This window comes from Coturnix japonica, chromosome 8 (assembly GCF_001577835.2).
Source record: "Coturnix japonica isolate 7356 chromosome 8, Coturnix japonica 2.1, whole genome shotgun sequence".
NCBI lineage: Eukaryota > Metazoa > Chordata > Aves > Galliformes > Phasianidae > Coturnix > Coturnix japonica.
The window spans coordinates 15,284,962-15,312,905 of NC_029523.1; the positions used below are offsets into that span (position 1 = coordinate 15,284,962).

Genomic DNA, 27,944 nt, shown 5'->3' on the forward strand with positions numbered 1-27,944 from the left:
CAAACTTAATATAATCATATCAGTCATGCTAACAGGAACATCATTTTTGAACTGCATTTTAAATGCAAATGAAATTACTACAGTGCAGTGGTATTTCCATGAAACAGTTTCTTGGCATTACTTCCAGGCTGAAAGTATCTAACTTTGACCAGCATTTGTGACATTACGGAAACAATGTGACGAAAGCAGGATTGGTTCTGTTTGCTTCTAATTGACATCTGCAGTTGCTGGGAGAGAATGGCATGTGCTACTAATGGAGAGTAGCTTTCAATCAGTTCAGCAATCAGAAAATAATCACAGTTCTCATACTTGAACACAAAGCACTTACTTAATGTTTTCCAACCTGCTAGAGTCTGGTTTCAAAGTGTTCGAGTGCTTCACCATTTTGCACAATGTGATCACCAAGAAGATAAGATTCAGCTGTCAAAACAGATAAGAATGAAATTAAACTACTTCAAGTGAAAGGTTGAATAACGATGATGTTACAGACTAAACAAAACCTCAATGGTTTATTTTCTAATATGTAGAGAAACTGAGTAACTTTATCAGACTGTCTGTAAAAAGTGATCGCAAATTCAGATGAGGGGCAAAAATGTTTTAAAGTTACTTTTTCACCTAATTTTGCCAAATTGACCACAGTGCAATGAACCAGCCATATTCAGCTCATATCCAACACACGTCAGTGTCCATCTAGCTCCATCTTCCAGCATGCTGTGATCAACCTCTGTTCAGCTCTAAACTCTGGCATTGTTTTCCATCTGTGCTACACTAGTTGCCTTTTCGCAATCCCATTCTGCTCCCAGAAAGTTTTTAGTCTTTGCTGGTTTCACCTTTTTTGGTTTCACTTTTTTTTTTTTTTTCTTCCCCCCCCCCCCCCCAAATTATTTTTTATTCTTTTTTATTCTCACAAATCCCCTGTGGTCCTGAAAAGAGCTCAAACATAACTGGAAAAAAAAAAAAAAAAAACAAAATTCGGCATAGCGATGTTAAAAAAAAGTAGTAACAACAAATAGAAAAGAAAAAGAAACATAAAGATGTAGCAAATGCATCAAATTTAACAGTGCCACAGACATATGTTGTGGACGTACCCTCCCTACTGCTCGCTCTCTCATTCCTTAGTCTGAATACTGTTAAAGCAAGACTGCATGTCACTTGAAGGAAAGGACCATGCCATCTCATTCTTGTGCTACATATAGACACCAAGGAAGAAACTAAGAAAAATTTTTCATATCTTTGTTTCTTTATTTCACAAATCTCCTACTGTGAAATGGAATCACCAGAGGCACTATGTGCCTTTCTGCTACTGATACCCAACCATATGAAGAACCCTAGAAAGCCAAATGTCTGCAAAAATGGGTTGAAACATTGTAAATAGCCTGAATAATCTGTGTGCACTGTCCTATGTCATGCAAATAATTCAAATAAAATTCTATGTTTAAAAATTCTATGTTTAAAAACATCAAAAGCCATGTCCTTTTGTGAAGAAGAAAATACATCCCTATCTTTCAGTGCAATGGTACACAAGAAATACCTAAACCAAAAGCTAATAGAAGAGGGGAGAATATGTTTGGACATATTAGATAGATAGGAATTATAACCCCATTCTTTGAGTCTTCCCTGTGTATCTTTAAATCGTGAATGATGGAGAATCAACAAGCTCATACTTCTAATTCGGGGAGCCTTTGGTTTGAGACATCAGAATCTCAACAGCGTTTGTAACACTGGGTTCATACTACAAGTGTTCCTACAGCTGTGCCACAATAGTCAGAAATGTAATTGAAATCCTAATAAAGAGAAGATCTTAACAATAAAGAGGAGTATTTTGAAGACTTTGATCCCAGTCTGTTTAATAAAACCATTTATTACAGAAATAATTCCTACTGCTAAGGGCAACCATGTTATCTCTGCTGCTGCAGCCTCAAAATCAGAACGAACACTGTGTTCCCATACTGTAGCTCTCAACTCCAGAGCAGCATTTGTCAGCTTTTGACCTTATCAGTCCCGATTCAAAATAAAATGTTTTAACAATTGCATCTTGACATTAACACAAAAAGTGTATGTGATACAAATAACAAAAATAAGCTTTTACTATTTGTAGCGTTTCAAGAACTGACAGAAAATATTCAAACTTTAAGTGCAAGTATGTACATAAATTAAGCACAGTTTCCACTGCTGCAAATAAAAGTTTCAATATCTCATGTCCGTGCTGAATGTCTTTTATAAACTTTGAGTTACAACTAACCAGTTGAGAAACATTTCATTGCATCACTGTGATAATTTTGACTCTCTTATCTACATTTCCACTGTGCAGCCCTAGGTTACTTGTATGACTAAGCAAGTTGCTCCTGTCTCTGGCCTTTGTAGAAGAAATAAGAGTGGGCTCTGACCTTCAGTTCCATGCCTTGTCAGGCGGATTTCATTATTTTGTATTTGATAAAGTTATTTGCACATTTTGGTAGCTAGTATAAGATGAACTCTTTCAGCCTGCTTAACTTCAATTTATTTCTTGTGAAAACAGATTGAGTGCTAAAGAGATGTGCCCTGTGCCAATGCTAACATGGAAATCAACTTTGGTTGAAACCTGTGCTTCTGGGATTGCACAATCCAGTTCAGAACAGCATTTGCAGAGCAGCTCTTTGCCTAAGGAGCTACCCTGAAGGATCCTGCATTGTAGCAGTGATATCGTTCCTGGATTAAAAACTCATAGGCTCAGCTAAATCCATAAATGACTACCTTATGAAACATAAGGCTTTTATCCTCTGATTCTTTGTAAGAGTGTAGTATTGGTCTGATATATGAAAAACAAAAGCTTGTATTTAGATACTGAAGCTCCTCTGGTGACATACAAGCAAGCACGGCCTTACCACAGAACCTTATCCAAGCTCCAGTGTATTCAGGTTTTATGTAGGTATTAAGCTCTGTCTGTTTATATCTCCTTGCTGAAATACAGAATAACTGCACATAACACTTTCTTACTATATGTTTTAATCCTAATTTAGGAAATAGAGCCCCAAAAATAGCTGACAGAAAATAATACTCTGGAAATAATTCACAATAGCGAAGGAGCCTTCTTAAGAAAAAGAAAGCAAAATACTGTACTTTGAAGGCAAAGTAACTATGACAACAGAGCATATGATACTTGTTACTCCATCACTGTGAAACACTGCATAGTTTCAGCAGTCAAAGACCATCATTTGCCGTTTGCTCAAACACACTGACATCCTTTAGAACATTGTGTCATTACCAAAAGCCTATTCTGCCTGCTTACAAAAACTGCAACCAAATCTGCTATAAATGCAGTCACTTTTGGCTTCCTCACAGCCTTTCATCTAGAAATTGATTGTTTTGGAGGAACTCATGAGTTTTGGGCATTCTGCCATATTATTACACCAGACACTAAGCAGGGAGAGAAGGGAACTTGTTGGAGAGTAATTACTTCTAGGAGGAACAGCCAAATCATTTTTCTTGGTGAGAAATACATGTGGTGGAAGGTCTGTACACGAAGTAAATGCATTTAATACTTTCACATTCATTTGTACTGACTTTATATTTTCTTTTCAAGCCCTGAGTAAGCTGCACTGAGCTCAGAGCTGTGCCTGTTTGGAACAGAAGGTTGGACCACAGGTTGCCTTAAGTCCCTTCCAACATGCACTATTCTATGCATGTGTGGTTACTGAACTATTGCTAAACTAAGCAAATAAACTCAGATGTTTTCCAAGCTTGACAGATGGGCCTGAGTAAAAACACTTATTTAAGAAGAGCAATCACTACAAACATGCAGTACTCTCGTGCACATAAAGATCCATATGAACAGCAAGGTGGGCTTTTGAAAGAAAACTTGTGAGGTAAAAAGTGGGTTTCAGACCGTGATGACTTTCTCTTATTCTTACTACACAATGGGCTGCTGCTGGGCAAGGCCTCATCCTGACAACTGGGCTGCATCCATCTGAGATGAACCAAAATCTCCACCCCAAAAAATACTGCTCTCCCTCAGTGGCAACCAGCATAAATACATCATGGAAACACACACACAATGACAGTATACACATCTGAAATGTGTATTAGGTTTACATCAGTTTTTGCTATAATTATTAAAATATATTACCCTCTATGAAACACAGGATAGTGAATTATAGAGAATTAATCTACACACATAGGTTTCTGAAATGTATGTAAAAGCAGACAAGAAAGAACATGAGCACCTTTTAAAGTACCAGTTCCTACCTACCTAACCCTTGATATGGAAAATGTAATTGGATAGAATTAAGCAGAAGAAAAACAAATACATACTAAGCAAAATTAAAATACAGCTACTTTAAAATATGAAAATTGTACAATTTTTATGGAGATAATAAAAAGGAACACCCTGTAAGATCATGCTTCTTTCATATCCAACATCAACAATGCCAGTTCTAGTCTGGAAATCAGAAGGTACCGGATATGATGAATACATAGGTAGAATTTTGTTTTTTGGCACCTGGGATCTATGTAATTTTAAGAGTGAATGTCTTCAAATCAAATTAACTTTCAAAAAAAGTGTATGCAGTAATCTGCACAGAAGACTAATGGGTTGGAATTAGTCTCAGGTACCATTAATTAGTAGCTAAAGAAAACTGCCTTTTGCAATAATTATGATAAAATTCACTGTGAGCAACAGATAAACACCATTCATCAAGTGGCTACTACTAAAATATACTTACGTATTCTTTTATACATAAGCCTGTAAACAGTTTTTAAATGTAGAGCTAGATATGTGTGCATCTGTATGTATGCATCCAGATTTTTATCTCATACATTCCCATATAAATGAAACAGGCCACCCTAGGAATTTCTGCTTAAATAGCCTTTGGTAGTCTAATAGATTAACTCCACCTGTGAGAAGCACAGTGTAGTAGTTTTGGCTGAACTGAAGTCAAACCAACTTCATTTCTTCGATATGAATGATCATGGATCTACTTAGAAGTCAAAATTCTTTGGCTTTTCTGACCACAGATTATAGGAGAGCACTGTTTGCTTTATAGCCATCAACTTGCTCAATTGAATCACGTCTGCCTGATCTTAGCAGCTTAAAATTCATTCCACACAGCCTGCAGTGCTGACATGGATATGATTAGACAGAAGAACAGAAACACCACTCTGAAGTAACCTAGCTGAACTGCACATGTTCTGACCCTTTTTGAACTCCCTGGAGCTTTTGTTACCTGGCAAATGCAGCTCTAAAACTGCTCTTGTATCTCCAGATCTTTGCTCTTAGCCATGCAGAAGCCTATTTCTCTCTGGGACTGGCAGTGAGAGAGGTGCTCTCTGAAGAAGGCTTCTAAATGAGCGTGCAAGCTGAACTCTTACTGAACTGAATTAATTATTAAAGATGCAGATGGAGCTGTCCAAATGATAAGAACAGCTCCTGACGTGTCATGATCCAAGCTTTCATTAAACCATTTCAGGCATACTAATGGTTTCCCACCGCTCATTACTTACATGTTCTTTTCTCATAGATATAATAACCCTGGTGCCCAAAGGCATGGCAGGCTATGGAAGCTGTGAAGCTGGAAGTTCCTCAGAAGATATACTGAGGAACTTCATACTTCCCCTCCGTTACTTCTCTACCCTTATTTTGTTTAAACCTGTACACATATACAAGTGCAGACACTTATAAACTCAGAGAAAATTATGTAAATTAGAGAAGTAAGCAAGACTGTCAAAAGCAAGTGTTTAGATTAACATGTTAAAAAAGCTTACTACAGTGAAATTCTCTCATGCTACTAAGCACACTACTGTACAACCATGGTTTGCCTTTGGTTACACTGCCCACGACATATTATTTTTCAGCCATTACACTTCTCACACTTCTTCTAGTCTCTTGCTTTCTCAATTGGGACGATTAGAGGGCAAAGCAATTGCTAGAGAAGAATTACTCCCAGGAACTGTTCTGTGATTGCTACCTGCTGTTTCATATTTTTGAAGTTGGGAATACTGCTCCCTAAGGCCTTTTGCGTCTCAGTCTAAATGATTTGCTGGAGGATAATAATGTCATGGCCAGTAAATAATAGTGAACTATGTCTGTACACGGTCAATATGATTAAATGTCCTTCACCTCTATTCTCACTCTGACCTGGTTAGGAGGAAGTGAAAAAGCCGTGAGCAATGCCCAAAGCTTCCCATATGAAATCTTATTTTAAAGCAAGCGAGAAATAGAGGTGACTTAGCAAAATACTTGCAGTAACAATGAAATAAAAAGCAAGACATAGAAAGTGAGATTCTCATCACACAATCAGAGTTGATGTAACTGAACTATAGTTACAAGAAACTTCGGTTTCCTTCTAAGGATTACAACAACTGCAGCGAACAACTTTGTTCTGACAAATATCTCCTATCATATTGAAAATAGTAACTATGTATTTCAATTGTAATTATAGGTTTCATTTTTAAAAGTACCCATTATCCTCATACTTGATTAAATTTAAATGTATTTAGAATAAACTCTGTATAATTATTATAATGGTCTAGGCTTAAATCTTGCAAATATTTCAGTGTTTCTAACTCAATACACTCATCAAAAACTATTTCTCTGAAAATATGCCTTAGTGTAAATGCTGAGTCACAGCTTGAAACAGTGACTGAGCATCTGGTGGGAAGGCAGAGCCAACCCAGGGAAGTTCAGGTGCATACAAAGCTCCTTAGTGACTAGAAGGGTTGGAGACAGGATCTGCTCCTTGCCAGACCTCATTTAAGGCTTGGCAGTGGCAGGGTATCTTGCTGGAGATCACTGCGTACAGATGGAGTTCCAAAAGTAAGCACCATCTTTCTCCTGTGTCCACAGCTGATGCATCTGAGCAATCCCTCACTTGTAGCAGCCTAGGACCTACTCTGACTACTCTGCTGTCATTGCTGTGCTTTCTATTGTGTTACATATGCTAATGAACTAAACCTTCCATGCTGCACAATTATCTTTCCTTAACTGCCAATTCAAGGGTTAAAATAGTTTTTGACATAAGCAGAAAGTAAAACTGACCCAAAATATGCATAAGCTCATTTCAATATTGAAAATACCAGGAGGGAATAAAGAACTTATGAAAGATCTGCTAGGTACATTTTTAATAGAAATTTCCACTATCAAAGTATGAGTTTATGTTTACGTGGAGAAGTAAACTATAAGCTACAAAAACATTCAAAGTGTGTTTGGCATACAAATCTATAAAAGTAAAAACTTGAAAGTTGTGCTGGATGAATGACCTTCACAACTCCACTGCTGCAGAGGCAGGGGAATAGCATTAAAAAAGTATTAAAATAAAATTAATTCATCCCTTCTAACTATTAGTAGTTATGACAAAAGCTCTCTCTATTCTCAGATTATGTGCTTAGATTTAGCCTTCTAGAATATTTTCGAAATACTGTAAAGTTTAAAAATACTGAAATACCATATAAAACCAAAATGCACATCTTGCATTTGCTTTTCTTCCAAGTTCCTACATCATACAGTGCTGACATTATTAACCTGAAAAAAAACAGGGAGATGTTCTCTGGGATGACAAATGACTCTGCACTTTTTACCTGAAATTGAGAAGCAGTGCTCAGAGAACAGATAATGAGTGTATAAATGCAATATTCAATCTAGAATGGATAGTGGGGCACACAGGCATGGGTGTGTATATGGGTATGCATGCATATGATTAATTTACTCAAAAAATAATAGAAGTTTCCATAAGATTTCTCCTGGTTACATAATATTCTATTTTTATGCTGAAACACATGAACTTGTATTGTATGTCTGATATAGGTAACATGCAGCATAAATATATACAGATGCAGTCACTGAAAAAAAAAAGCGTATGCAAATATAGATATAAATACCATGTAAGTACTCCAAGATATAAGAGTTTCTTAATTATCCAATGTATTCCAACATTCTTTTCAGCTAATGATGTTGGAAAATTTGCAGTTAAGCTCTGGAACATGTTCAGTAGTGACTTAATGAAAGCAATGATAACGGCTCCTTTTAAAAATAATGTGTTTAGTACTTCAATGATTTTTCATAGGACTACACATGTCAATATGACCTTCAGAGTTCAAACCATTAGGAAAAAATGGCTATACTGAAGTTTCACCACAGCTCTGATAATTAATCATTTGAAACTTTTCTGCAAGACAATCTAAAAGAAAAAAAATAAATAAAGTTCTTACCAGAATAATAAAGGTAACAGGCCCAATGAAACTCCATATGAAATAGTTATCTACATGGAGCCAGCAACTATGGTAGAAAAGAACAAAAATGGAAGGTAAACCATTTCAATAGCTCCTCAGTCCAGTAAATGAAAAGCACAAAATGCTTCTTAAACTAACATATTGTTGGTAAACAGTGACAAACAGTATCATTTAGTTCACAATGTTTTCTAACGTGTAACTTCTGTGGTGGGTCCTACTTAATAAAACCACTGTACATCAAAATCCATCATCAGAAACAAATACCATAGAAGAAACGATCAAAATAAGTTTCCTTTTGGTCAAAAGCTGTAGTCACTGATGCTGTAATTAACTAATGAATCTAACAACAGCTAATACTTTTCACAGGTTTTCCCAGTCATCTTTAGAATCTGCTTTTAACTCTATAGCATATGTAATGTGCTTACTCCCAAGGAATATGAGATAGAAAACAGTCAGATTCCACGTTTGGCTGAAAAACAATCTGGTATAAATGAAACATCCCAACTGGGAGTACAACTAGAGAGAAAGAATGCATATGATACCAAACCAAATGACGTGTAAACCTATTAGGGCCAACTTCACTTAGTGATTTGTTTTTCATACAGCCCGGTTCCCTACTGAATTGCTCTTATTTGTCTTTCATCAGTAGCAAAATCAAGCAGCTTTCTTGTAGTCAACACTATCTTCCCATTCTGTAACTAATTTAATCAAAGGACAAAGTAAACACTACTGGAAGGCAAATTTATGCCTCCAGCAACTCAAATTCTCAGAAATGTTTTCTGTCTACCTTCTGTCACTTCCTATATGTATCTGTACTTTTATAAATAAAAGACAGTGGCTAATTTTGATCCTGCTCTACCCGCACGGTAAAATATTATCAAAGTGAACCATATGGGCTGGAATATTGTACTGTATATTCAAGATGAGAGTTAGCTAGAGGGCCAGTTGAACAAAGAGATCTAATGAAGCATTAGCTTAAAACTGGATGGTTAAGCCTGTCAGATACTTTAAGTTGAGAAGAAATTTTACTTCATATACATTTGAGGCCAAAATGTTATTTACTTTTTCAATTTGTTTCAGGTCAATCTTTTGCGCTAAAAGAAAGACCATAATTTAGAATTGGTCTCTCTGGAGTACAAATCCTCTGAACCTAGAGAATTACAAAAGACTTGATTGAAATTTGTGCACAGTATTGCCATTCTCTTACCAATAAAGCTTTCAGATGGTATTTTAGTCTGTCAGGGACCCTCTGACAGCTAATAGGCTTTAAAAAATTATTCACTTGAAAAACACTCAGGTCACTTGCAATTACTTACGCTTTCTCTGTTCCATAGCTCTTATAGTCAATAGCTGCTGAGACACCAACCACTGTAGCAGGGAAGAGGTAGCCAGCAACGTAATAGTACTTCTTCCTAGAATATTCACTTTCAAATACTTCTACTAGCATTAGATAAAGCTGCACTCCTTCTAGACACATCCAGGCAAAGGCTGCCAGGAAGAAAAAGTGTAAGAGACCTGCAAATATTGGACATGCAATCTGCAAAGAAAAAGAAAGATGGAAATATAAACCACAAATCTTTACACCACTAAATCTCTAATTAAATAGGGCATAACAGAAGAACATATACATCTATCAGAGATCTTTCACAAATTCAGGAAGATTTTCCCAACCTGAAAACATACACTGAACACAATATTAATGTGTTCACAGAAGCTGCAAAAAGTAAATTCAGATAAACAGAACGCAGATAAAGAAACCTCACCCTCACTTGTCTTCATTTATGCAGTAGTTTTCAATTTTTATAAACAATCCTTTAATTTTTAAATTGGTATCATTTTAGGGCTTGTACTTTGGATTATGTGAGGCATGAACAGTTGGTTCTAGATGCATAATGTAATACAGCTTATTTAAAATCTGAAGCAGCCATCAAGCCTGCTGTAATTTTGCAAGTTTCTACTGTCATAACAGGAATCAGTCTGAATTCTCTCCTCTTTAGTTGAATTCTGGATGAAACTCTTAACAATTCACTAGAATTCAACATAATGAATTGCTTCTGAATGACAAATTAAGTGTCATAATACAGCCAAAAAAGCCTGCATGAATGTTCAGTATGGGAAAAAAAAAAAAAAAAAAGGTAAGCATAAGTCTCTGTACTAATATATATATATGTGAAAAAACAGTCAATAGCTGTTAGACATATGAGAATATATGTTCTTAGTAAATCGACATTTCAGCTCCTCTTTCAGAAGTTTAAAACACCTGCTTCATTAATAGCTGATATTTCTTAATTGAAAATGTAAAACAGAGCTGTAAGTGGGAAATTAAGGCCATAGATATTTTTGATGAATGTAAGTACTATTTATGAACACGTCTACTTATTTTCACTTACAATTTTCATTTCAGCCGTACTGTGTCAGAATGCCAAAAACTTGGCAGTGTTGTCATGCTTTAACTGAAATGTGTTTCAAACAGTCATTTCAGAGAAAAATATCAGTACATACACAGTGGACTTACCTTGTACTCTGTCTTATCGATGCCTATTAGGAAAATGAACTCAGCAATGAATAGGTTGATACAAAGGTTCTTGTGAATAGTGTTACGATCACTTTGTAGGCCACGGAAAAAACAGAATGTGAAGATGCAGATGGCCAGGCAAACAAGAGAGATGACAATTCCCACCCAGGTGATGACAGTGAGGAGCAATTCGTGTACTCCATCTTTGTACTAGAAATAACCAAGAATGGAGAAAATTAATATGAATTCTTATGAGTATAAACAGAAATCTATTTTCACAGATAGCGTCCAGGAAAGTTGCTTGTTCTTTATGTGAGATGGGCGAAATATACTCAGTAATTTATGAATCTCAGGTCAGCTTTCAAGAACAAAAGTAGAAGAGCAGGTCTGAGAGCAAAAGATGATTATTTTTTGCCTGATTAGATAACATTTTCATTTTCCTATGATCTTCTGCAAACACATGAAGCAGAAGTAATTAGGGACAACATTTTCAAAGTAGCATTAGGCTCTGATGCAAAGACGAGAACTTTCACTTGACCTCCTGTATGTGTACATGTTCTTTCCTATAGACCTGCAACTCCATGATGAAGAAGAAAGCAAAGATTTACACATCAATTAGGACAAAATGCAGAATATGTTGCGTGTGTAATTCCAGATCTAATATTATGTTTATCTAAAGATGGTTCCTTCAGTTGTAACAGAATCACTTTTGTCATCTCAGTTATCTTTTCAGTTACCTCTCAGAATACAGCGAATTTATGAGAAGCCCCATATCTTTGCAAATACTACATCTTCTCGGGCCCCTAGACATCCAGTAAGTGCTTAAGTAGATGACAAAATTTCAGAGTATATAAGGGAATTAAGAAATTAGTACCAGCTCTGACCTTCCTGCTTTAAGAATTGCACTTGTGCTTCCAGGGGAAAACCAGCACACTTGCCCCCTAGAAAGCCTCCAGTCATACTGCGAAGTCAGTAAAATCATTGTAAGGTTGGTCAGTTACTTCAAAACATGACTGGAAGAAGTTTCTTGTCCTTTTTTTATTATTATTTATTTTTATTTTTTTTATTGTTTTATTTTTTATTTTACTTGTAACTTTATGGGGAGGAAGAAAAGTGCTACAGAAAGCAAACTGTTTTGGAGTGAGTGGGTAGAAGCTATAAATACTTAAGAAACTTCAGCAATTTTGTATCCTACTAAAAATTTAAAGCAAACTCTTTAAAAGTTTGTTCCCTGCTCATGGCTAGAAATATCATTACCTACCACAATCTCCCGATGAGCCATAAGAATTGCAAAGTTGGTGAGGTGACTGCAAGCACACGTTGTATGAGTTTTATTTGTGTCAACCAGTTTGCAGCCTTGAGTTGACCAGTATCCCATCATAGTCCTCTCAGAGTAGTTCCAGAATGAACAATTTGCATTGAAATAATTGTCAGGCTGAGAGATAAAAGGACAAAAAAATAAGGACTTTACACACTAAGATGGCAATAACAATTGTCTAATATGTGTAAAGAGTAATTTAGATTAAACTTTGCATGTTTCGGACAATAAAGTTTTTCATCAGCAAAATTGTGGACTATGTTATACAAGGTAGACATCTAGTTTAAATGGACTTTATAGTCCGAAACACTCCGAAGTGTAGTTTCAATTACTGTAGACCCAATTTTAAACAATTACAATTTCCATCTTACAATTTTATGCACCAATGGTACAACATAACCATTTTTTGTGTCTGTGAAATTAGGACAGCAAATTTATTTTGAAGAGATATTTTTTCCTGTAACTGAGAACTTAAAAGTATTATCCCTACCCTTCAATCCCATCTATGTTCAGGCCAAAGTCATGTGAATAGATACTAGGAAAAATCTCATTCCTCAAGGTCTATCTATTTTGATGAAAAACAATGAGAACACTTACAAAAAAAATGGCAAAACAGGAGGAAAATCAAACTATATTTTCTCTATCACTGTACTTTACTTTCTCCATAGAAAGAAGATAGAAAAATAGAAAGAATCAAACAGAAGAACAAGGAAACTTAAATCATGACAAAATATACACAGATTGAAAGCACAGAAAACCATGACATAACACTTCACTATACACTACGCTATAATTATATAAATTAATTTTAAACAATTCTGGCATATAGACTTGCAGAGGTTGGTCCAAACTCATTGTAAAAAGTTTGTGTTATTTTGTCACACCAGACAAACAAGAATCTTAAAAGTTATTTTCTCCCCTGCTTCTAAGGTAAGAGTTAATTTTCAGTTTGAAACAAATTAGTCATTTACATTTTCATGTTGATTACTGAATTAGCTTTCATTAAGAATACACTTAAGTTCTAATAATCACTGAACCAGGCTCATTTAATTTTATGTTCACAAACTTAACTAAGCTCATGTCTCTGACCTAGTCCAACATTTACAATTTAAATGGAAAAAAAGGTTATTTTTCTGCATTGCTTTTCTCTCTTGCTGATTTTATGACCTTCCCATTAATTCATTAGCATAACTCACATCAATGTGTTCCAGAGTAAAATACACTGGATCAGTCAGGTACACCCGGCTAGACTCCTTGTTGATAGAGGCTGCAATGACATGGGAGTTGACTGCAATTGTACTGTTCCGACCAGCAAAATCACTGCCCAGCTTTATGGTTGCATTTTCTGTGCTAAGAAAACGCCCCAGACTTTTGTAAATGATGAAAACCAGTTTTGCTAGCCCTACAAAAGAAAAGAAATTTCATCATTGTGGCACAGGAACATACAGGAAAGCTGTAGTCTGTACTGTAATGAAAGTAAAGTATCAGTAAACACAAAGGCATTTTCAGGCTACATATTTGAAGAAAAATGCCTAGGTACCTCCTATGTTCAAGAAAAAGTCACAGAACAGTTTTGTTGTGTTTCATTTTTTAACTAGGGGAGGTAATCTATTGAATTTAATGGAGTTTTGATGCTATGTGCTCAGGACTCACCGTTTCTGCTGTTCTGTTTCACAGTGCTTGCAGACAGCTGAATTGAGTTGCCTCCTTTACTGCCCTGAGGAAATTTCAAGTCTTGCACCTGGCCCTCAGTAATGAGCACTGCAACATCCAAAACTAAGCAGATTCAAGGGGAAAAAAAAAAAAAAAAGTGTTAAAAGGAGGATGCAGAAAGCATCTTTTGGCCAGATTACAATATGCCAGGAGACAATTGTTTTCCCCAATATTTAGTTTTATCACACTGCCGGTCTCATTTGCCATCAAAAGGGAAATCTATACTAGAATGTTTCAATTACACAGAGTTACTTTAATTAAAGCTAGTGCACACTATTAAAGTTTAAAGAAAATGACAGCACCTTAATAGTGAAAACATACCATCAAACCTTGCTTTAATGTGTGCCCCTAAAAAATCCATTTAAAAATACCGCAAACATACGTATTGCAGAGAAACATTAATTTTGAAGCTCCTAATATCTATGCAGTATCCACAGCCAGCAGATTTAGAACTTCAAGTATCGATTTAAAGATGTTTTAGAAGTCAGCAAATAAATGCCTAAGTACACTTGTGCTGTGTATTTAGCTAAGCAATATTCATACCATTTTACTCCTCCCACCCCCCCCAGATATCTAATTCTGTAGAATGGTTGATAAATAAAATAGTAATGTTAAAATAGTATTTAAACTGAAAACTTCAGGCATCATTCAGCAAGTCAGTTTTAATTTTATATAATGTGGCATACTGGGGAGCTTTCATGGGATTAACATTAAAGTCTGGATTCCCTTGGATATGTAAAAATATATAAGCCATAGCGGTCAATTTGTTGTCAAATATCTGTGGTACATTAAACTTGTTTAATTATCGGAATGTATGTCTAAGCTGTGGATCTACAAAAGGAATATGGGAGAATTATTTTCCAGACTCTAAACCATACACAATTTTGCATATTGGAAATTCAGTGCTGGGGTATGCAGATTGCATGGCATCAGCAATGCACTGCTATGATTTGAAGACAGCTTATTATAGCTGTCTTCAAATAGTGATGTTCAAACAGTCTACTGAGCTCCATGTAACAGTGTGCACATGCTTAGTGAGATGTCCAGCTATATGTAAAGGTGCATTTGTCTTAGAAATATAATACATCACAGTTGCAAAAAGGTTATTTGCTTTTTTCCCTGCAAAGCCCAAGTACATTTTCTTATACAGGTGAGAGAAATAAATAGCAATTAATTTTGGACTGCAGTGTTCTGCAGTTCTACCTATAAGCCTTCAGAAACAACTCTGATAACAGACAGTAACACCTCCCAGTCCTTTCCTAGTATCTTCTAAAATATAAACTAGGTAGTAACATCTTACACAGTTAATATGCAGACACTGAAACGTGAAAAGTCTAATTTCTGCAGTCTACTCCAAGTCTCCATTTCAGTACCTCTCAAATTAGAAGACTTTCAGCTTCCTTGTACTTCGCTGAAACTACATTCATCTTCGTAATATGATGAAGGAATTTTAATTTTAGGCATAGCAATTATTTTTGCTTTAACACATCCCATGTACCAATATTTGCACATCTCTAATACCAAATCCCTTCATTTCTCTGTCACCACTTAAATTCTAAATTATGCTCCAACTATCTTCAGCTATTTTGCAGTCTCTGGAGCATAGCTATTCTGCATTATGGGAGATGTAGTCCACTGAACACATTTTTACCTGAAGGCAGTCATGTTTAATGTAAACATTTTGCCTATGTTCTGAGTGCCTAAAATATTTAACTGGCAGAGTGCATCGTAAAAAGTAATTTAAATTCATTAAGAACAGATTATATGTAATAGAAAAGCATTTCCACAGCCATACAGAAAGCCGTTACCTCAAAAAAATCCATACTTTGCCATTTAAGCATTCTTCATATCCATAGGCTCTGCTAATGATTTTTTCAGTGGTAAATCAACTTCACAACATCAAGTACTTTCTATTCTACACTGTATTGAGGATACTGAAGAAGAATGCTAATTTTGCAGAACAAAACAAAAGCATTTCACATCTACTTAGGAATAACTCCTTTCCTACACAGGCAGGTAAAGTACAGCTTTATACCAAATGCTGCACAGCTCAGCTTTCAAAGAATAATTATTCTGTTTTTGTGTAAGAGCAATTCGCAGCACTTTAATTAGTACTTGAAAAGAAATAAACTTACCGATATTTTCTGTGGGCATTGAGACTCTGGTTGGTTCTAAGAGATTATCAGCCAAGACAAAAGCCCCTTCTTCTAATGTATCAAGTAGCATTGTGGCTGCATGGGCTTGTTCTGAAGAATTCATGTCTTTCCAGGACTCCAGAGCTTCAGGCCTGAGCAGGTTGTCCACTGTGTCAACAATTGCCTGCATTCATTAGAAAACTATCATTAGGTCCGATCGCCTTAGGCAGCTGGGGAAAATTTCCAGCGTTATCTGGTGACAATTATAATACTTAACTGTCAGAATGATTTACTGTGATTTAATGGCACTAGAAAACTATTTCAACATAAAAATATTTTCCATTCCCTTGCTGGATTACCATTAATAGAAGTGCAGTTAGCCACTAGCATTGTGTGGTCTAAGTGGTACACATGCAGATTTGACTTGTCTCATATCAGATATAAAGAAAGTCATATTAATGTGTTGAAAAAGTATAAAAATAAATGCCAGAAATTTTGCCTGAAGCTTTCATCTTAAAGTTAATGTCAAAATATATAAATTCCATTTAAAAACACTAATGCCAAAATTGGCATCCTGCAGCTTAGGTTAAAATGGCAATAATACTCTTCTGGAAACTTAGCACAACTCATGCAGCCACTGTGCTATAAACTACTTGTCTATGACAAACTGCCTTCTTTATTACAGGAGGCATGAAATGAAGCTGACTCAGCGGATATAAATTAGCTTGGGCCACTCTCACTCCCCCTCCTGTTCTTGTACCTGTTCATAGATACTTAAAAAGATTACTAACTCCCATTCCTGCACAAAGGTCAGTTAAAAAAGGAAATCAATAGAGCAAACAAGATGTCCACTGACTGTCCATGTTATCAGTGAAGGCAAAACAGAAAAGCTGAATAAAGCTGCCATTTTAAGTCCTTCTTGTAACAACTCTATCATTATGTTTTAAGGTTCATTAAGCTGCATATAAAGTAACAGTAAATAAGGAAGAAGAAGAATTCAGAGACATGATTACATTATTTTTACAAAATAATCCAATCAATCACAGTAATCAGTTAATCAATTGAAGGCAGGCACTTACATTAATGCAAATGTAGCTGTGCATTGAGTATGCTGTGCATTGAGTACGCCATGCATTGCTGAAACACCCTGTTTACTCTGTCCCATTTACCTACTCATCATGTGTCATTAAGCCTATATATAATTTGTTTGATCAATTTAAAAGCATCAGGAATGGAAACAGAATGCAGTGTACAAACAGGAAGATGTTGGTCTGGAATACTACATTGTGCAAATCAGAGTAGGAAACGTTGGTCAAGGCTATTGTCAGAGCAAGATTAATTAGCCTAATCCATTTTAATATCCTTTTTCTGTCTGTGTTGTGAACCACCACGACCTTCCTGGCAGGTGGAAGATACTTCGAAGTGACATTAAAGCCTTTTTTCTTTCTCTAACGGAAGACAGAGTAGTCAAAACGCTCGCACTGATACTGCTGCAGCCATTAACTAGAGTGGAACAGAAATTGGTCTGCAGAGGCCAGATTCATTAGTCACCAAGAAATACAGATTGGAGCCTCTAATCTGAGGTACAAATGAATCCTCTGTCACAAAGTGGGAACTTGCTTCATTTGCATAGTGTAAGTCAGCTTTTGATTTGTAATTTCAAGAGGGTTATTAGCCTTATCTAAGCAGAGAAGCCCATCTGAGACTTACAGAAAATGACACCAGTCGAAAATTAAGGTTGTGCTATGGCTTCTTATGTATCTCTATATAGTGCTGATGGTATGCATTCATTAATATGAAGCACTTTTTATTTATTATGGGACAAGCTAGCTCTGCATTTTTCCTGTGGTAAATGATCACCGATCACCTATCCAATAATATTTCTGAGGTATTCTCTTCACTCAGACAAAGACAAGTGGGGAGGTGGAACAACCACAATGCCCCTCTGACACAGCTGTCCAAGCAAGCCAATTATTGCTCTTCTCATGTTAATGTTTATTATTGAAAACAAAGTATGAAAATTCAGTCTGCTCAATGCCTGCTGGGTTTCCTTTTCCTATTCAAAATCACTTTCTGACAAAAACCTATTACACTTATTATTTAAGAAGTGCATTTCTCTCCAGATCCTTGTCTCTTTTTGTCAAATTTTTGCAGTAACTGGACATCTCTTATTCCGTTTCCTAAGCAGCAGGATAAAAGAGAGACCATCCAATACAGAGAAGTGTCCCTTCAGTAAGAATTTGAATTATTTTATTATCTTGCAAAGTATTTCAAAGTTCTTTTTAAAAATTGTTCTTATATTTTATCTCAGAAGGTACAAGTAAAAAACGCATTGTAAAAGAAACTTTGAAAAAAATGTGCAATAAAATCTTTCAGAACCACAGACACGATCTATTCTAGGACATTTTTTTCTCCTTATCACAGGTGTGAGGCAGCATTACTGGCATTGTATCACAGAGCAGGAGCTGGCCACTATGGGCAACCATTCTACCAGAGATGAAAGAAACTGAAAATCAGATAGCAATATGTTATGTGCCTACCATATAGCCTGGCTAATGGGATACATTATACGTATATTTTTAACAGTACAGCTAGAGGAAAGTTTGTCCTTATATTTTATCCTGAAATCACCAAAATTGGCCTTTGTAACAACTCTTAAAACTGTAAGATGGAGTAATTCTGCTAGGTATAAGAATACACAAAGAACAAAGCAGGCTATATAATGTACACTTTTCATGCAAGCAAATTAATTCTAAGCAGTCTTTGATATAAAATACTATCAATCTGAAGTCACTTCTGTTCATTTCCCAGCTTTTTCCTCTACCAAAAGTCATATCATGAGAGAGATGTTACTTCCAATTCAGATAATAACTATTTCTGCTTTGGAATAAGTTGAGGTTAGAGAAGTATAAAGTTTGATTTTTTAATTATTTTTTTTTTTCTGAGTGTTATACCTGTGCAAAGCCAACATTTGTACAGTTGATATGGGGCACAATACACATTTATCAAAGACTGAAATACATAGGATCATGCAGCAAGATGATAAAGCGTGGCAGGTTGCTGAAGCAGGGAGAAAGCAGGGTGACAGCACATGAGAGATACCTTAAGGTAAGCCCTGCATGTCTTCTCTCGTTTTTGGAGCTTTTTAGTAAGAGAAAAGAAAATCAGAAGTTAGACACATTCTGGAAAGCTTCAGAAATACCCAAAATTTAGTCTGGTGTTTCAAATCCGTAGTTTGAACTGTAAAGAGTTTGGACGTTAATTCAGTTTTTGTTCAGCGATGACTACAGAAAAACATCAAACAGGAAACCTTTTCCCAACCATTATAAAGGTGCCCAGGGATCTTTGTCCCAGCAGTGGAATTTGTGTGAAAAGGTCAAAGGAGGAAATCCTTGTGTAGACACTTTATCTGTTCAAGGGAAAACTCTTCTAAGTGTAGCTAGGGACTGTAAATAAAACTATTGCCCAGACAACAGAGGAGTGCACGGAGCTCTCTTTAAAGCAGGCTGAAAAATGTTTTGTTTGTAGTTAGTTGACTGAGCTGAGGAAAGAAAAAGGCCATGAAATACAGCATTTCTTCCAAGAAAAACTGGAACGGTAATGCTTTTGTGATTTGTATCTAAAACACTGCGACATAATTTTTCTCTGAAATGTTTCTCTTAACACTATTCCACAGGAAAAAAAAAAAAAAAAACAACAACAAAAAACCAAACAAACAAACCTACATCTTTATGGTTTAGATCATCCTAGGAGATATGATCAATTGTAAGTGATGCTGGCGTCTTAAAAAGTCTAAGAAAATGCTGTTATTTTGCAGGAATTCAGATTAAAGCAAAACTGAGCAACCATGCTGAATCCCATTGATTGCTCAGGGTGAAAACGTTCACTGAATAAAAATACTGCTTTGGTTGAGAATTTCTGTAAGCTGGTGCCCATTTACCTACATTATTTATAATGCATACAAGATCTTAATAAAGGACACACAGCTATTTTTGAGGACCAGTGAATTTTATTCTATTGTGAATTTTATCTTATGCTCTAAAAAGAAGGTAATTGCAACTTTCCGCTGTGTATTTACTGTTGTTTTCTCTTACACGTTTATTCCAGAACTATAAGCACGCAGGAACAAAGTATGGATTAATATTTCTGAAAGGATAAAAAAAAAATAAAAAAAAATAAAAGGGCAACGGTTATCCCAGCAAGAGGAGGTGAACAGAGGTGTGTACCTTGTTATAACTCCTTCCAGCAGAATCTTTTTCACTGGGTCGCAGTTCCTGCAACTGAGCATCCAAAATGTCCACGAGCTGCTCCATCAGCCTCACTGATGAGCTAACATCGCCAGCGAAGACTGGTCCTTTGGTGTGTTTAGCCAGTTCATTGGCCAGACTAGCAGCATTTTCTCCACTTCTGATCTGAAATGACAATTTATATTATCTCAGCAGGGTCCCTTGTTCTGCTTGAGGCTCCTAATTCCAATTCCCCACGTACCTTTGTTGTGGTGAAATAACCATTTGCACATACATTGAAATCTGCAACTAATTGAGACCAATAACATTCTCTTTATCTCAGAAGATTAAAGGTTCTTAGATCCGTGACACACAAAAGCAGTTCTTAACAGTCATCAAAACCAGAAATCAGACTGGGACTTTTGGGCTAGATCTTCTGTTCATCCTCACTTTTATTTTTTTGCCATTATCAGACAGTAAGGAATCCATTTGTTCACACCACTGCTTGAAGCATTTGAAAGTCAAGTAGCCTGGTACTGACAACAAATTATCCGGTTTTCATAAACTTAGTAAATCTCAGTAGGGAAGGAAAACACAGAAAAGTGCCTCTGCGCTCTAATCATACTGTTATTAATGCACTTGTACAAAAATCTATTTATTCAACTAAAATTCTCCCTGAGCCAATAAGCCTTGTACATACCAGACTTTTTGCTGTGTGATTTTATATTTTATTTATTAAGCAAAAACACTAGAAGAGCTATTTTGCTTTAAAATGCTATGAAAACACAGAAGTACAGACTCCATTCAATAACTGAGCAAAAGAGTGTGCCTTAATACACTTATGAGCCAAACATTTGGTAAATGCTTTACACACAAAGTACGTGCAACTCCTTCTATTTCAAAAGAATACAGAGTAATAAACACAGCTTCAACAAACTCAATTATTAATGCTAGCAGTTAAAATCTTTAATCACGAGTGAACATCAGATTAAAAGGTTTCAACCAACCTTCTGAGCCAGCTGATTTACCCAGTGTGAGGTGCAGTTGCTAAGATCAGGGCCTTTGGGGTTCCATGTTCCCGTTAAAACCACACAGAGATACGAAGCAGTTCCTACAACAGATGTGAAAAACTACAGTGAAATTGAAACCATTTTTTTGCATGCATTCAGGAAATCAGTGACAATGTGCTCCTTAGCAGTGTTAAATTCTGAATGCCACTAGTGTAAGCAATTGACAATAACTGGGAAAAAAAAATACGCAAGGAAATAAGGTAGATGATAAACAGCAATAAAAAAAGTCAGTGAAAAGTACCAGACGGTTTCTGCAAACAAACAAAAAGCCCTTGATTTTTCCTGGAGCTCATCCAGAGGGGAGCTCATAATGAGAAAGGCAGCTGTAAGTATATTTCATAACAGTCCTCAAGTAAAGACCTAAAATTTGACCTGGATTCTCAAAGCGTACATGCAAGGTAATTCTGAATCTACACTCAAATGCAGTTTGTAGATTAGAACTTCACCATTGCCTGTAGATACTGCATTCTCCAAGTAATAAAAAAAAATCGTATGACAGACAGCCTGAGATTTAAGAAAAATCACCATGAGAGAGCGGCACAGTGCCTTTGAAACGTCTGCTTGGAATCAAGATATATTTTTAAAGGCAATACCTCGTGTTCCTTTGGGGCAAGGCCGTTCAACCATCATTCCTCTTTGTGTCTGAGGCCAGCTAATCCCCCTGGCCTCTGTTGGCTCACAGAATCTTTCTGGCAAAGGGAAAAAACTCGTCACAGGGGGAATTTTGGTTGTAGAAATGGGTGGCGGTGGTTTGGGTCCTCTGCTTCCTTCCTTTGTTCCTCCAGCTAAAGTTGTGCTTACAGGACCTTTCTGTGATGTAGTGCTAGTGGTTGAAACCGTGGTTTTGTATAGCTCTGCTGAAGAAGTTATTGTCACTGCTGTAGTAGGCACTGCACAGAGAAAATAAGAGTAATAAAAAAGTGAATGATTTCAGAATTACTAAAAAAAAAAAAAAAAAAAAAAAGTTATTTATGCAGTTATAGTGGATTCTCTGGTGTCTCCTTTTCTTTAACCTTAACATCACGCTTTTGTTATCGCTATCTTGAGTGCTTAGGAACTTTTTTCCTCCCAACTCATAACAGTATGAAGTTTCAGCACATTCTCTAAACATTCTCTTCCGTAATAGAAATCGGTAGCTACATTTCTAAAGGCGGAAAGGCAGTCCTAGCCAGTTATCAGTACAAAACAAACGTGCTCAGAGCAAATAAAGATTACTTAGTTGCTTCCACAGAAGGAAGAACTCAATAGATAGAGCCATAAACAGTACAATTCAGCTTTAAAAACAAAGGTAGTAGGCTGTAACTAACAGGAACGTTTTAAAAAACATCCAAAAACTTCAAGTAACCCACTACACACCTTCCAGGGAAATAATTCCGATTACATCTTCCTACCCGGCAGTCATTCTGCTTGAAAGAACTGCAGCATGCCTGATTAGCTTCAAGCAGAACAAACGCAGAGCACAGACGTGGTGTTCTGGTGTTTGAACATTGAAGGCCCTAACATCCTTTTTTGATAAAGCAGGTATGTAGCCATGTCTCATGTAAAGCCAGTGGCAAGCACCTAGCGCAATCTTTCATGCCACTTGAGGACAGGTTTCAGCTAAATAATTTCTGACCAAAATGTACTGCTGGGGCTGGGAGGAGCAGCAGGCCTGGCTCCTTTTCTGAGGTTTTGCAGAGATAGCGCTACTTAATGCTATCTCTGTAATTTCTGTTCATCACCTTGAAATATACATGGAGCAACAGCTGAAACAAAGCAAGTAGAGTAACTGAAGCAGTCACCATGAATTATTTTCAAATCTTCATGAGTGTTCACAGTGCTTTAAAGGCATGTATAACCAGAAATCCTTGTGCTGAGATTAAATATTCTCAGATCAACTATTTTTTTATTTTTTTTTTACATCCTAACCAATACAAGAATAAATTAATCTAATTTCAGGAATAACTTAACTGGAGAAGGTGACTTTTTTGTCGTGGCTGGGTTCTGTGCTCCTGACCTTTGAGGTACAGACAGTGTTTTTTATCATGCTCTCTAAATAAGTTCATTACCAAATCAAAAGAAGTTCCGCTAAGCTTTCTGTCAGCAATTTTTTTTTTATTATTTTTTTTTTTATGTTTGCATTTTGAATAAAATTAACTTTCACTTGTTTGGAATTTATTTCAATTATATTACATTTAAAATATTTTAGGAGACTCAACTATCATAGAATCTTAGAATGGCTTGGATTGGAAGGAATCTTTTCATTTTTATATGAATTTAGAGTGCAGATTTTGAAAACTGACAACTATTTTTAAAGACTGTATAAAGAGAAGTGTTGGGTTTTTTTTGTTTGTTTTTTTTTTTTATCCCTTCCTTATTCACAAATGACATACTTCTTCAGCGGCTGTCTTATGTTCCAATTCCTGGCTGTCTGAAGAAAGTCTGTGTAATTGTGCTGAATCTATGGCCCAGCCAGCTACTATGAAACCCACTGAAATCTCTGAATCTGTTCTGCAAGTGCTTGCCTGACATCTTGTGAAACTGCTATAATTTTATTTTGATTACAAGGCATCCAGCTTTCTAGTGCTTTCCCAATTAACATTTGTCAAAAGCATTTGCAATCACTTGCAGCAGTGTCAGGCAATGCCTACTGAATCAGGTCCTGGGGAATGGGAAGCTGCAGGGGACACAGGATGATGCAAGGGACAATCCATTATTTCTATCCATTCCCTAACACACTGTGCTAATAACTACGTATTTAACCACTTAAATGTGTCTTAGCATTATTGCAATTACTGCTCAAACCTGTAATGTTTAGGATAGCTTTCTTCTTTGAAATGGTTTCAATTTCACTGTAGTTTTTCTCTCAAGAGCAAATTATCACAGTAAGAATACAAAACTATTCTCTAAAGTTCAGTAGTGAAGTGATCTTTTGTGCACTTTGTGCTGTACTCTCAGCTATAATATTCTGCTGTCTTTACGTAACTTAATGCCATACACTGCAATCAATTCCCAAGCATACCATCTACGATTAAAAATGACCTGCATACTTTTGAATTGTATTTGTAATCTTCCATTTTTGGAAAAAGACTCCAAACCATCACCCTCAAAAAATGAAAAAGACAGAGACTATTTCTAAGATATTTTCTCTTGATTTAAATAAGAAAATTAAGAATTTGGCATATTTAAGAATGTAACAAGAAATTTCAGGACAGTGTGGAAGATGGGAAGGAGAAGGCTGAAAATATAGAAACGCATCATTAGGAATACACCAGATTTCAGAAGGTGGATCATTTTGTTCCTGTTGGGGAACTTAAACTGAAAAGTTATCCTGAGCTACAAGAAGACACATGATGGCTTCCACCATCTGATGCTTAAAGCCCAGGGTGATGGTACTTACAGGCTCCTAGGCACCCACAGAGTACCTGCATATACAAGCTAATGGCACTGATGATTTACAAGCTGCAAGTAAAAGGAAGAACAAAATGTTTGTAGGAGTCATTGGCCTATCACTCTGAGCAGCTGGGGATAGTCTGTAGAAGGCTGAAGACTCTTTAAAATGCCATGTGAGATGGACTTCTTGACTATGTTTGCTGGAACAAATTGGCCAGAGAGGCTGTGAAAGCCCTGTCCTCTGAGGTGCTCAAGGCCAGGTTGGAGGGAGTCCTAAGCAACTGATCTAGTACTTGATCTAGCAGCTGGCAGCCTGTAGAGGGGGCGGGGGGCTAGAACTTGATGAACTATTTTTTTTATTTTTATTTTTTTTAAATATGGGTGGGTCACTTTATCAGCTGAAGACAGTCTTTGTATGATAAAAAATAAGTTCAAGAGGAAGTAAATTCAGAGACTTTTTGAGAGTAATTAACTTACATTTGTTTCATGCAGCTCCTAACTGTTGATTTAAACAGCCGTATATACTATGTTTCTAAAAATTAAGACATCACTGGAGTAAAACTTAACACCTGTTTAACAGTGAGATGTCTATAAAAAAAACCATAACACAATTGCTTAGGACAGCAGGGGAATAGTAACTTTGTTTCCCCAACTGACAGTGAAGAAGAGATTTAGAGACATTTTTTCTTCAATTTTGTATTCTTTACCTACAGGTTTCTACTCTAAGTAGATATTAACTACATTAAAACAAACAAACCAAACCCTCAAAACACAACCATACCCATACATTTAAAATTGATCCAGAATGCCCCGATGATTAATCATTTCTGAAAACACTATTAGTTCCATTTTCATCTCTGCATCTAAGATATCATGATCAAACAGGCTGCGTGGATTTTTCGTTTAAACATGTTTTTACAGGCCAGATATTTCAACATATTTGAACATTCAAAAACCTAATTCTATAGCTTCATTTTCAAAAATGGGCTGCTGTGCAAAGCAACAGGGATCAGACACTTGTGCAAACCCAGGTTTTCCTGCTTTCTGCTTATTACCGTGATGTGCCTGTTTTTACGCTTCAGTGAATACCGGGGAAGTCACTAAGACTTATTTAATTACCTATAGGATACAGCTATTATGCTGGCCAGTACTCTGCTGATGCTATAAAATCCGATTTAGTTGGAAGTGAAATGTTTTTGTGGGCATTTTCAGGTATACCCTGAAAATGAGAATAAATATACTACAAAATTAGCAAAATGCCTATGATCAAGAAATGTGTTATCTGGTCCCCATTAGGTTATCTTTATTTGTACATTCTCTCTTTAATCAATCTGCAGCATAGCAGATTGACTATAATAGCAAAGATCTAATTTACTTAACAATTTGCTGCATGACTTCATCATAGATTCTTGGTGTTATAAAGATTTATTTGCACTAGCTTCCTGTCACTTAAAGCCCTCGGTGATAGTAGCTGACGACTTTCTGTTCTATCAACACTCACAACATCCATATTTTCCTGCAGTGATCCAATAAAACTTAATGATGGGTATCATGGTACAAAAGGGGAGACAACCCCAGTTTGAACAGTTTGCACAGTCTGCGTAAATTGGGATGAGTGCAGATGAAATCTCTCCCTAACGCACTAAAACAGAACAAAAGGATTTATCTTCCTTTTGTTACCAAGGAAACCTTACAATGTAATACTCATTCACATTTTAGTGGGAAAATTCCCTTCAATCTTCCCAATCTTTTAACTTAAAATTCCTTTTAAAAATCCTACTCCAGCTATTTGTTTGATCTTTGGGGATGCCTCCTTTAGAAATCATGTATGGGAACACATATATTAAATTTTCAAGAAATATACAAAAATATGCTCTAATGTTTTCATAGTTGCTTCTCTGCAGGTCCTGATATACTTCTGAATTATTTCTGAATTAAGGTTTTGACTTTTAAACACAATTTTTACACTTAACCTTAGAAAATATGCTCTTGTGCGGTACCTGAGTGGTACTTGTCAGCTGTAGCTCCGAAAGCCACTTCCACATCTATGTATTATAATTCCCACGAGGAGAGAGAAGAAAAAACAATGTATAGAGACTGAGGTTAAGGGGAGAGTTCTAAGGGCAGCAGACCCAGTTTGGAGAGTAAGATGGTAGCTTGACTGCAGCAGCTGTGATCTTTTCTAAGATCAGAAATTTTCATAATCCTCAAGAAGACAAGGATATAAGGAGCACATAACACACACAGTTACAGGAGGAAAATATGCTGCAGGTACGCAGCAAAGTCAAAGTCATCATTAGGTTAATAATAGAAGTATTTCTGTGGCTTCAATAAGCAGATTTAAAAGTTGAAGAAACAATATAAAGAAAAAAGGTGGGTTTCAAGTCATGAGAGAGTCTCACAATTTTGGCCTTGGGAGCAAACACAAATCTTGCAGGTCAAAATGTGGCTCAACTGTGATAAATTTGTCTTTTATGAAAGAAGAAGATTGTTGTTTTTGAAGCACTTGATAGTAGGAAGTTCAGGTGCAGACAAGAACTGATAGCTAAGACAGGCAGAAAAAACGAATCAGTGTCTATATCATTATTGCTCCCACAGCAACAGAAGGAACACAGATTGCTGACTTTTCTACAATGGCCCCAAGTTAACCACTCAAACAGAAAAGACCATGACTTCCAATTTTGAGCCACTGACCTTGTGACACCATTAAGCACTTGGTATTAAAGCACCATTGCAGAAGACACAAAAAGAAGGTTCTCCTACAAGGTGAGTTGAAGAATCTTATCCTAACACGTATGTCTCTGAGTGGATGATTAAGACATCTAAGTCAACCAAAACACACATGCACACAAAAGATACACAAAAATTCCCTTTACGCATCCTTTGTCAAATGTACTGAAAATCTGATCGAAGGCCACACCTTAAATACTTTGTTCAGTTATGGACCTTTCACTTCCATAAATACATTGGGATACTGAAGCGTGTCTGAAGAAGAGAAACAAAGCTATTGAGGGGTATGGAGCACAGGTCTGATGAGGAGCGGCTGAGGGAACTGTGCTTGTTTAGACTGAAGAAGCCCAAGAAGGCTTGAAAGAAGGTTGTAAAGAGGCAGGGGTTAGTCTCTTCTTCAAGGTAATTAGCAATAGGTTTACAAGTAATGGCCTCAAGTTGCACCAAGGGAGGTTCAGGTTGGATAAGAGAGAAACCTTCTTCCCAGAAATAGTGGTCACACACTGGTACAGGCTGCCCAGGAAGGAGGCAAATTCACTATCCCTGGAGGTGTTTAAGAAATGTGTAGAGGTGGTTTCTCAGGAACATGGTTAGTGGGCGTGGTGAGGATGGACTGATGGCTGGACTTCAAGATCAATCTTAAGAGATCTTTTCCAACCTTAA

At 36.4% G+C, this 27,944-nt stretch overlaps 1 protein-coding gene across 26 annotated transcripts in view; it reads right to left on the reverse strand.

Moving 5' to 3' along the window:
* The window catches only part of ADGRL2 (adhesion G protein-coupled receptor L2), a 376,420-nt gene that overhangs the window by 16,068 nt on the left and 332,408 nt on the right, over positions 1 to 27,944 (reverse strand). For 21 of the 26 annotated variants that reach the window (XM_032446410.1, XM_032446401.1, XM_015870277.2 and 18 more), the window contains 12 exons: positions 21,773 to 22,069; positions 21,117 to 21,220; positions 20,110 to 20,295; positions 18,986 to 19,024; positions 15,884 to 16,067; positions 13,689 to 13,811; positions 13,232 to 13,437; positions 11,979 to 12,152; positions 10,718 to 10,927; positions 9,519 to 9,739; positions 8,182 to 8,248; positions 329 to 420 (listed from right to left, as the gene is read on the reverse strand). In XM_032446410.1, coding sequence (XP_032302301.1) covers positions 329 to 420; positions 8,182 to 8,248; positions 9,519 to 9,739; positions 10,718 to 10,927; positions 11,979 to 12,152; positions 13,232 to 13,437; positions 13,689 to 13,811; positions 15,884 to 16,067; positions 18,986 to 19,024; positions 20,110 to 20,295; positions 21,117 to 21,220; positions 21,773 to 22,069 — 1,903 coding nt within the window. The remainder of the gene's footprint in view (positions 1 to 328; positions 421 to 8,181; positions 8,249 to 9,518; positions 9,740 to 10,717; positions 10,928 to 11,978; positions 12,153 to 13,231; positions 13,438 to 13,688; positions 13,812 to 15,883; positions 16,068 to 18,985; positions 19,025 to 20,109; positions 20,296 to 21,116; positions 21,221 to 21,772; positions 22,070 to 27,944) is intronic. The other 5 variants (XM_032446403.1, XM_032446407.1, XM_032446409.1 and 2 more) reach the window with 1 other exon arrangement.